The sequence below is a fragment of the Gymnoscopelus braueri genome (genome assembly GCF_963280865.1).
Source record: "Gymnoscopelus braueri genome assembly, chromosome: 18".
NCBI classification, from domain to species: Eukaryota; Metazoa; Chordata; class Actinopteri; order Myctophiformes; family Myctophidae; genus Gymnoscopelus; species Gymnoscopelus braueri.
In genome coordinates, this window is record NC_137618.1 from 1,792,254 (window position 1) to 1,803,631 (window position 11,378).

Genomic DNA, 11,378 nt, shown 5'->3' on the forward strand with positions numbered 1-11,378 from the left:
ATTGAGAACTCGGATCCAAAACGGAAGTGGTGTCATTTCACCGTTCTGCCTTACAGAATTAATAAACGCTAAATCAAGTCAAAACTGCCCGCTTTTTCATTTTTGTCTTTTGCATTCTATCATTATGTATTTTGGGACTAAAGAAGTAAATTGGCGTCATAGTGTTTTCCTTTTCAGTTTCACAATACGAAAAACCCAAATGGATTATTTTATTTTGATTTATTATTTATTTCCTTCTCAGTAAAAAGAGAGTAAATTGGCGTCATGGTGTTTTCCTTTTCAGTTTCACAATACGAAAAGCCCAAATGGATTATTTTTATTTATTATTTATTTCCTTCTCAGTAAAAAGAGAGTAAATTGGCGTCATGGTGTTTTCCTTTTCAGTTTCACAATACGAAAAGCCCAAATGGATTATTTTTATTTATTATTTTTATTTCCTTCTCAGACGTCACGGGAGAGGTGGGGCAGAGGCTGCGCCGCTGCGGGCATGAGGGTATGGAGTGGGTGAGGTTTGGGGTTTATGGAGGTGGAGGATTTGTGTGTGGGGGGGGGGGGGGGGGGGTGGGGGGGGACAGCTTACGTGCATTTTCTTTCTTTATTATTTTTTTTCTCACTTTCCCCAATAATTGTGTTAAATACAGAATAAAGTGTCATAACTTTAAACAGTAGGTGATTAGCGTAGTGGTTAGGCAAGCAGATTTCAGTGTGGGAGGCTGGGATTCGAATCTTTCCTGGGGTCAGGTCCTCTTTATGTCTTCGGGTGTGCTCTGACCAGGAAAATCTATTTTTCCTCTTTTATTAGACATTCACGTGGTATTTTTCTGCCTATATTGATAGGAACAGTAGACTGACAAGAAATGGGGAGGACACGCAGCAAAGGTCGTCGGGATCGGGAGTCGAACCCGCAGCACGCTGTCGTTGCCAGGCTGGATTACCTGCCAACGGTCCGGGCCTATTTTCTTTTTTCTATAGAAATGGAGACCGTTCCCAAACATTAATGATAGCCTACTATGTGAATATAGTGCTATGTAACACTTAAATACATTTCATATATATTTTTAAAGCAGCCTCATGTTTCATTTACTTCACCTCATTGTAATACAAAATAAATGACTGCCTAATGTTATACCTCTTGTCTACCAGTAGGTGGTAGGACACCACCTCTAACCATCTCATTAAACTTTCATAGACTTTAATATTTGCCATCAGTAAGGTGGTGTAACTACACTGCAGAAAAACCAGGACCATTGTAAAGAATTTCAGAATTAATGAGCAGATGGCAATGTCATAAAGAATGAATACAAGTGCTGAAGTTAGTTAAATTTAATTGCATATTGTAGCAACAGTGTAATTGTTCAAAGCAGTATATACAGTTAGTATATTCTCCACAGAAGTCTTGACAGGAGCGCAGATTGCCACCGTCAGGGACACTCTGAAGTGTGTGATCTGCAATGGTTTGCATTTCTAAATCACATTTTCAAAACACTTTTTTTTAGGCTAGTCCTTTTTTTTTTAAAACTCCAGTTCTCTACGCGAAGGACTAAATTTCTCTTCTGATACTGTATACTACTGACTGAGAGATACTGATCAAATTATTGTTCCGTTTATTCATCTTGAAGAGACCATGATGAGTCATCTATGTACAACAATGGATCCTCAATGAGAGAAATTGCCCCAAATGTCAAGACCCCAGCTTTGGTGCCAATAACTTGAGCTCACTGGAATGGACGACATCCTCGATAATCTCTGGAATAAATGTGTTCATTTATGTTGACATTTGCCTGTTCAATTTAATGCACTCATTTAACAGTCCGTGGAGAGTAGTTGGCGGATGTTTTGGATGATGACAGACAGCAGAACGCTCAGAGCTTGATGCGGAGCAGAAGGCCATCAGCTGCCAGGTCCTCGATGTTCTTGATGTTCTTTTGGGTGTCACCGTCGACACTGTGGGAAGGAGGAAGAAATGTTAATTGAGACAATACAAATTCTGCCATTACAATAAGGTTTCGATTCTTTACATTGTTCAATAGCTAACAATTACAGCTATCAAAATGTGAAGACAATGAAAAACATTAGATTAGCAAGTGCCACAGATTTGAGGATTTTCATTTATTCTGTGTCCATGTTTTCGTGTAACAAATTCTCAATATTCAATATTGTAATGAACCGTCTTCAGTCACCAGTTATAGTGCCACATCTGCTCCCTGTTTTTACAATGCACATAAAGTCACATTTTCAATAAAGATAAGCAGACACCTCACACATTCACCAATATGGTGAAACCTCCCCATTCAATCAAATGCAATGTGTATGTCTGTATTTACAAAATAGTATGTCTGCATTTAGAAAATCAGTCTGAGATTGTTTTTGGTTTGGATAAATGCAATGCTTATTACCTCCGTCTCTTGGCTCGCTGAAGCTCCTGGTACTTGCTCTCCAAGAGTACGACCGTGTGCTGCCACGTTTCCAAACGTTTGCTATGGAATGAAGCAAAAACATTAGGCAAATAATGGTCGGTTAAAGTGCAGACATCCACACCAGATGTTATTTTGTGTCATCCTACAACTGTAATCTTTGACAAGTTTACACTTGAAGGCATAGATGTCCCTCTACTTTCATCTGTCATTTTTTTCGTACTGCAACCTTTGCAATAGATTGCCCTGGCAGTATCAATAAATGTCTATCCATCTTGCCCCCACCCCTCTAGATATATAAGCAAATGTGTAAGTATACAATATCAGATTATAAAGGCTATAATTAGGGCAGATCTGCCCTGTTGTAACTTGTTAGACTTTAGTTATAATGTGAAGTACACAAGCTTAGTCAGGCTAAGCTTCCCAATGTCACTAGATTTTAAACAAATGAAATTATTCATCATTAGAATAAAAGCCATAAGATGAAAATACCCAAACATACAAAGGCTCTGAGATGTGAAGACTGTAGTTTAATTTTGTACAATTCCTGGCAGCACATCCAGACAATGTATTACTCTGCAGATACAGTGCATATTTTTGTTCTTACCTGTTTAAAGTATTTGGTGGTTGTGGAGGGGTTAACAGCTGGTGCCACCAGGCCTCTGAGGGAACCGGAACCCAGTTCAGGTAGAATGGATCTCCTCGACGCAAAAGTTAATTTGTGGATGATAACCCACTGCTGCAGAGGTAGCTGAAATGATACGAATGATACAGATGTCAGCCATTAATATTAAGGAAGCGAGGAGACTTTTTTTTAGAGAATGCACCATTGACTTCCAAATTACACTTGCCAACATTACAATAAATAAACATGCTTCTGTTCTTTAGATTTGTACAACGGCTAAACATTAGCTAGCAAATATCAAAATAAAAGTTAGCTTAGCAAGTTACATTTGAGGCTTGTCATTTACCTCATGTGTCACCTTTCTCTTGTTCCAAGCAGATCTGCAATATTCTAATTTACTGGCTTGTCATAGCCACATCTGGCCATTTTTACAATGTGCATAAAAGGTCAAATTTACTGTCAAAGATAGGCAGACTGTGGCATACAGAGACAGTCCAACATAGTGACACCTCCCCATTCAAACACATGAAACGTTTATGTCTGTGTTTAGAAAAGCTGTTAATTAAACGCAATGCTCATTACCTGCTTCTGCGCCTCTTGCCCCCGCAGTTGGTGGAAGTCACTTTCCAAGAGGACAATGACCTTCAGTGTTGCATTTCCACACCTTTGCTACAGAACAGAAAATGGAGCAACAGTTGATTTGAATTCCAAGATCTTGTTACATTTAAAACCATCATCACCAACTTTAATGTACCAGTCTGTGTTGGAGACAACCTATAATAGTAATTCAAATAGATTCTAACTATACGTTTCTGACCCAGATGTTTCATTAAAATATTGTTAATAATTCACAATTTGGATAGTTGAAAGTCAGAAATGCTTTAAACTATGACAGTAAACTGAGTGGGTGGGAAAAACTAGACCTTGTATAGGGCTTTGGGAACACATATTTTATAGACCTAACAATTAATCCATCATTAATTCATTCCAGCGCATTTACCGTCTGTCAGTGGTGTAAAAAGTACTCAAATGTCTATAAGACATTAAAAGGCCTCTGAGGGAACCGGAACCCAGTTCAGGTAGAATTATCTCCTCGACGCAAAAGTTAATTTGTGGATGATAACCCACTGCTGTAGAGGTACTTGTGCAGGGGAAGCTGAAATTATACGATAAGCAGATGTCAGCCATTAATATTAATTATCACATTATGATCAACATCCATTTTAGTATCTTTAATACAATGCTCAAACAGCATCGACTTAACTGAGGTGCTAGAGATAAACCAAAAAGCTACACGGCCGGATAACAGGCTGTGAAAACATCACTTTATGTCTCTTCATACTGATCACATGTGATTCGAGGCAAGGCTTTAGAAGGCGTTTTTAGAGTCATCCTCAGGTCTGAAACTGTAAAAAATAAAAATGCAAACCTCTGCAGACACCTCAGAGTGACCCTCTGTGCTTGAGTCAAGGCGACCGTGGACACTCTGCTTTGCCTCATGAACAAATGAAGTAGTTGGCGGATGTTCTGGGTGACAGCCCATCAGCTGCCAGCACAAGCTCCTCAATGTCTTTAACACTGGGGGAAGAGAGGAGAAAAAAAATATTTAGAGACTGCACCATTGACCTTCCAAGTGTTGCATTTCCACACCTTTGCTACAGAACAGAAAATGGAGCAACAGTTGATTTGAATTCCAAGATCTGGTTACATTTAAAACCATCATCAACTTTAAAAATACCAGAGTGTACCAGAGTCTGTGTTGGACAACCAATAATAGTAATTCAAATTCTAACTAGAAGTTTCTGACCCAGATGTTTCATTAAAATATTGTTAATAATTCACAATTTGGATAGTTGAAAGCCAGAAATGCTTTCAACTATGACAGTAAACTGAGTGGTGGGAAAAACTAGACCTTGTATAGGGCTTTGGGAACACACATTTTATAGACCTAATTAAGCCATCATTAATTCATTCCAGCGCGCTTTTCGTGCGCATTCACAACACTATATCAGTCAGTGGTGTAAAAAGTACTCAAATAAACGTATCATACTGTAATATAGAAATACTCTGTTACAATGAAAAGTCCGGAATTCAATTCGGAATAGACTTTAGTTATAATGTTAAGTACACAAGCTTAGTCAGGCTAAGCTTCCCAATGTCACTAGATTTTAAACAAACGTAATTATTCATTAAAAGAATAAAAGACATAAGATGAAAATACCCAAACATACAAAGGCTCTGAGATTTGAAGCATTCAACCAAGCCAGAGAAAATGACCAGATTTGAAAATATCTTAACGTACTGGAGTCTGTGCTGGAGACAACCAAAAGGTTTCCTTGAGCATCGCAGAACAAAACTTGTTGGTCTGTTGCCAGCTCGAGCTTGATTTTCTCACAGACCGTTGCAGAAGACTGCTCCTCCTGCTGAGTCAGTGTAAGGATCATCCTCTGCTCCAGGACCAGTCTTCCTCTCTCCACTCTCCCAATGAATATGTCTCTGTACAGACAGAGGGGGGGGGGGGGGGGGGGGGGGGGGGTAGTTGATGTTTGTACAATTCCTGGCTTCACATTCACACAAAGTATTACTCTGCATAATATAGAGTACATATCATTTGTTCTTACGTGTTGAAAGTATTTGGTGGAGGAGGGGTAGCAGCAGCTAGTGCCACAGGGGCAGCTCCACCAGGCCTCTGAGGGAACCAGAACCCCGTTCCTGCTGCAGAGGTACTGGGTGCACTGGAATCTGCAGATGATACGATTCAAGTAGATGTCAGCTATTAATATGATCATAGTAGAGACTAAAATAGCTTTAGTCTCTACAATCCAATGCTAGTCTGTGAAAACTAACAGCCTTCATACAGATAAAATGTCACTGTTGAAATTGTCACGTCAGTAATTTCAGCCCTGATAAAATGGACAAAGTCTAAATTCACTGACTGGATAGTTTAAATGTTTAAATGTGAATCGTTTCTGGCTTCTTTACTCCTCTGACAATACACTTAATGTCTGTGTTGGGGAAAAAATTACACCTCAAGAGCTTGGGGACATCAATCATTAAACTGGCAATAGAAATGATGGTTAGTATATAGCCATACCTGCATGTAGGGAGGAAGACCCCTCTTCCCCACAAACTTCACACCTCTGCCCCAAGGGAACGTCAAAAACTCCTGTTGGCCCAGCTAGTATCACGTCTCCTCCTTCTGTGATCAAGTGCATATTTGATGTTACAGGACAGGACATATGGACAGGACATATGGGCAAGGTCTTGACACCTTCGCCTCATGGAGGTACTCCACCAAGTTAGTTCCAACCTGAGAAAGAAATGAAGAACAAAAGACAAGATAAAAACAAAGTAAAAGCAAAGAGTAAGCAAGATTTGGCATTCACCGAGAGCAGTGGCTGATAACAAAGCGTTGTGAGCTTGCATATCTGCCCCCCGCCCCCCCCCCAAGAATATGGATGCTGGGTTCAAGTGGTTAAGTATAACATTTCCCTTTAGATATGCAGAGGGACTTACAGGCTTATGATCGATGAAGGCCAACTTAGACTCCTCCATAGTGTGCCGGACCACTTTTCGGCCAACCTTGTAGACAGTTGGTGGGAGCAGCGTTGGTAGTTGGCACAGCGCAAGTTCCCCCAAACAATCTGTAGGAAGACAATTGTATAGGTATCAATATGTGGAATGGCATATCTGTGATTTGGTAATTTAGTAGTAAAATAAAGTCTGCTGTACAATATAACAATGTATTACCGGGTGTTAATCCATCAAGCGACAAGTTTAGTTTCCCATCCCGTCTCGCCAGTTGCAGAATCTTGTCTTTAAAACACGGCAGCCAGGTTTCGAAGAGCTTCGGCGCAGCCTCTCCATGTAGGATCTGAAAGTCCTGTGCAATCTAAAAGAAATAGAAAATTCAATGCGGCAGCGGACATACTGATAAAAGATTGTTAAACAATGCATCAACATCATATGAAAATGTATACTCCTTTCTAACTTACCATGCCTGGAGTGAAAAGATGTGGGAACTCAAGACGGATCCTCTGAATGTCCCACCTGTTTTCCCTTAAAGACTTGGCCCTGTTTGATAGTTTGTAGAAAGTACAAAAATGTTAAAAAGGATAACACAAAAAGGCCTTGGGCAGTTGCAGACAGGTGCTCTTTTATGACAGTTTTGGAGGGTAAGGAGTTGCACTTTCTTGATGGCTGGTGGTAGGCTGTTCCACATTTTGGTAGCATTATAGTGAAATGCATTCATCCCCAAGTTTGTGCAGATTTTGGGGGGAGGGGGGGGACAAGAGTAATGGAGCTTCCACTGGTGATGTGCCCTTTTCTCACTCTTTTTGACAGGTACATGGGCACTGGTCCCTTGAAAACCAGGCCCATTGCAAGTTGCTGTACTCTGTCCTCTACCCTGAGCCATCCCACTATAGAGCATCGCAGTTCCCGCCCACTTCCTGGTGCCGGAAGGAAAAACTCAATGCATTTTTCCCATTGACATTTCCAAAAATATTTATATCAATTAATTTAAGCCTAGAATCAAGCCATCCGTGAATCATGACCATAAAACGTTTTTTTCTGTGATTTCTTTTTTTTATATTTAATTATATGATATACTATATTTAATAAATACCCTTTGTTTTGCCGTTTTCAAAAAAATAATAATCACAGAATCAAACGTTTTATGGTCATGATTCACCAGGACCCTGGATGGCTTGAGTCTAGGCTTAAATTAATTGATATAAATATTTTTGGAAATGTCAATGGGAAAAATGCATTGAGTATTTTGCGGTGGAACCCGGAAGGGGCGGGAACTGCGATGCTCTATAGCATCATAATGAGCAGGGGTTAGGGTCATAGGTGTTAGAGGTCTAGTAGTAGTTTGTTTTGAGAAGTCTGTAGTTTAGATTTGAATGACTTTGAGGTGCTACAGTACCATGAGGCACATGCATAGGCAAAATGACATTAAAAGAGTGCTGCAGCTAGTGTCCTCAGTGCATTCCTACTGACCTGTACACTGCTGTATCCTGCATGTATTGCTCCACCTGGTTGAGGGGCTGCGAATTATGTTTCAGCCACTCTTTGCACTGTATGGCTCTTTCTTCCGATACGGTACATTCTATAAAAAGTACACAAGGATATTAACAATCTCAAAATGATATGTCTGTATGGCTTTAAAAAATTATTCAGTTCCAACGATTACCTGGTATGAATGTCCTACGAGTGCCAGCTTCACTACTTTGTGGCGGTGTCTGCTGCGTACTCTGTGACCTGTCCCGTGATCTGCTCTGTGATCTCATCCTCTTCCTCACGTTCCGAAGCCTGTCTTCAAGGAATCCACAGGCTGGGTGGCGGTTCCGTCCTGGGGTGAACCAGACTCCCTGTCAAGAAATGAAAGTCTTTGGTGAATAGAGATGAGGCACATTTTGATAGCGTGGCTACAAGATGTGGCTGAGCCATCTAGAACAGGGTTTGTCTATATGACTGTGCCTGTCTGACGACATAGCAGAGAAGTCCAGTACTCTGGTGCTGGGAGATGAGTTATATTGTGTTCAACTGACTGTTTTAGCATCAATTCCTCAATAAAATGTTAATTACTTACGAAGCCACTGCTTGAGTCGTCCTTCAAGGAGGGAAACCCATGAATCAACGATGCAGCCAGGGCCTTTTGTCTCATTGGTAGGACTGCAAACACAGAAAAACTAAATTACCAGCAGAGTCAAATTAGATCTTAAGTATTGCTAAAACATGTCTCGCACCCCAGTATAATGGCTGTAGCATATTCTGCAGCTAATAGGGATCCTAATACATTAAAAGCACTACTGAACGTGTGTTTTAGTACATGTGTTGTGCATGTTTATGTTGGTGGTAAAGGTCAGACTTGAAAGTAGTGTCCCGTCTTATCTTTTCCCCTGAAAGAAGATTTATATAACCTTTTCAAACATCCATAACATTCAAGCAAAAACAAAAAAAACTTTTCTATTACCTCTCTCCAAACTTCTCCATGAGGTGAGATACCATAATACGGACGAGGCACTTTCTTTGCGAAATGGTGATCCCATCCTCATCAAGGCTCCCCAGGATCTGCTTGCCTTCCGTTGAGCCTGTGAGAATCTGTCGGATATCCTGAGAAAATTGCAAGAAGGGACAACATTGCAGATATCGTTTATTACTCTTTAGTGTTGATTAAAGAAAAAAGTGAAACCCAAGTATTAAAAAGTGGAGCTTACAAATTGTGGAATTATATACAAGGTTTGTGGTATCATTAATGGTACGACAGGTGCCGTTTGGTCCTCCATGGAGGGTGGCCGGGTGGCAGTTGCCAGTCCTTCCTCCATGAGGGGTGGTGTGGCAGTTGGTGGTTGGACATCAGGACTTCTAGGTGGCAGTGGCACAGCAGGTTCAATCTAAACAGAAAACCCAGGTTAATGTAACAAACAGTGACAGCCACCTACAATTGCCAGATGAGCATCAGTAATGTAAATTAGTGTGCCAGACCACACTAGCGGACTCAGAAGACTGCACACAGTATGCATGGTGTGAGATGTGCACCAGAAAGGACATCATCACTGCCAAAGTTTTGATACATTCAGAGACCTGTGTAAAGTACGGTTTATATTGACCCCTAAGCAAACACAAAACCACTCTGAAACCCTTCACCCGAGTGAATGAAAAAGGCGAAAAGTTTGGACCATCTGCGGCAAATTGAAAAAGATAGAAAACAAAAATGTAACTTCTTAACTGACAGTGACTACTACTGTACATCGTCGCCGTCGGGTGGAAACCGTGTATGTCCAAAATGGTTCCTTTTATTATTTTTAACATTTTAAAATTGTGAAAATAGCCAATCGACAAGCTCTCGTCGTTGGGAGCTTGTAGATCTACAATATGACGAATTAGGACATATACAAAAATTTAAATATGGATACAAGATTTCTGCCCGACAGCAACGATATGTAGACAGATTAAACAAAAAATACTCACTGTACAATTTATCACATCCATCTCAGGTGTGTTGAACCATAAAGTTTAAGTTAGAGAACGTCAAAGAAGGTTTAGACCTCATATGAGCTAAAAAAAAGGGCTACCCGGTTGGTCATGTCATCTTGCCCTAGTCCATCCCATTCATCCTCAACTTCCTCATCTCCCTGTACCGGCTCATTTTCAGCAAGCTGTATGTTAACAGGCTGGGTTGGACCTTCAAGGGGATCATCGAGAGTATCACTTTGGTTTTCATGCTCCTTTCCTAGGTGTCTTCTATAAGACCTTATAAAAGAAAATGTTCTACCACAACCAGTTTCACTACATTGGAAATATGTTGATGAATGGTTTACATGATGTACTGCACGTAAATGTTGAAACAGAGCCTTGGCATCGCCTGGAATTTGCCTCTTGCATTTAAAGCAAATATATGCCATCTGCTCACTAATTTGAACAAATCCTCAGAATGAATGTGTGTGTGGGGGGGTGTAGCCTCTCACATTTACAAGTCCTCTAAATTTTTTGAGGAACTTGAGCCTGGGGCCAGCTTTTGGAATCAACTGGTTGATGGTCCCCTCATCTAAAAGAACAAAGCTCTCCTCGTCAATTCCCTCGTCTGAAAGACAAAAAAACAAAATACAAGGACATCTTTATTTAAACCACGGAGAACAGCAAAAAATAAGAGGCTAATTACATGAAAGCTATTGGAATAAAAATGCATTTTCAGTAACAAAATACAATGCAGTCAATGCCATTTCAAATAATTTCTTTACCTAGCTATGCAGACCATCTGCTTGCTGTGAACGTAAAAAAAAACATGTTCTTACCTTTAAATCTATCGATAAGGTCTGTCAACTGCCACTGAGTCAAAGTGTCACACACGAAGGTGTCCATTGATCTGAGACAAAAACACATAAAGAGCTTAATTAAAACAACATAAAATGTACATTTGCATGACTTCAACCTCACTGCTGTGGCTAATTTATTCAGTTGATGAGGCTACTAAAACTGACAAATGTCTGCTTCTCCTATTTTTTAAAAAATTACCCGTTGTATTTAGCACACATGAGCCCCACTTACTATGGTTATTAGCATTGTATTTTATCTGCAGACTTAGAGTTATATCAAAGCCTTTATTTTTATATAGAGTGATACACTTTTGTGACGCTAGAAACAGGTCAACCCACAATAGAGCAAGATTAGTTAATCAACTACACCAGTGGTTCTCAACCTGGGAGGGGGTCCCCAGATGACAGTGAAGTGACAATTTAAGGATTTTTAGGACCTTTTTAATACCTAAAAACAACATTACTGCATCAAAAGTAAACGAACTATTTAAACTGGTCAAACATTGGCCAAATATA

General features: G+C 40.1%; 1 protein-coding gene across 2 annotated transcripts; it reads right to left on the reverse strand.

Annotated features, from left to right (window-relative positions):
- Window positions 1-1,322: 1,322 nt before the first annotated feature.
- LOC308073744 (uncharacterized protein) lies at window positions 1,323-9,980 on the reverse strand. Of its 2 annotated transcripts, XR_013932036.1 has the most exons (10): window positions 9,264-9,980; window positions 9,020-9,159; window positions 8,636-8,718; window positions 8,237-8,414; window positions 8,044-8,152; window positions 7,035-7,113; window positions 6,790-6,931; window positions 6,556-6,683; window positions 6,134-6,349; window positions 5,661-5,781 (listed from the first exon to the last, which is right to left on the reverse strand). XR_013932036.1 is itself a non-coding variant. In XM_080412853.1 (8 exons), the coding sequence occupies exons 1-8, from the start codon at window positions 6,252-6,254 to the stop codon at window positions 1,933-1,935; spliced, it is 909 nt and encodes a 302-aa protein (XP_080268979.1). In that variant the 5' UTR covers window positions 6,255-6,264; the 3' UTR covers window positions 1,323-1,932. The 2 variants fall into 2 exon arrangements, 1 of the variants encoding a protein (XP_080268979.1); XM_080412853.1 differs by lacking the exons at window positions 6,556-6,683; window positions 6,790-6,931; window positions 7,035-7,113; ... (3 more) ...; window positions 9,020-9,159; window positions 9,264-9,980 and adding exons at window positions 1,323-1,944; window positions 2,397-2,477; window positions 3,022-3,165; ... (1 more) ...; window positions 4,469-4,617; window positions 5,342-5,535 and having other exon boundaries at window positions 6,134-6,264.
- Window positions 9,981-11,378: the final 1,398 nt, after the last annotated feature.

Excerpts from the sequence above, each read along its gene's own strand:
- LOC308073744 (XM_080412853.1), bottom strand. The coding sequence starts at position 6,254 with ATGCACTTGATCACAGAAGGAGGAGACGTGATACTAGCTGGGCCAACA. Across the intron at positions 5,782-6,133 it reads GTCTTCCTCCCTACATGCAG|ATTCCAGTGCACCCAGTACC; the intron begins GTATGGCTATAT and ends TATCATCTGCAG. Across the intron at positions 2,478-3,021 it reads CCACCAAATACTTTAAACAG|CAAACGTTTGGAAACGTGGC; the intron begins GTAAGAACAAAA and ends TTCATTCCATAG.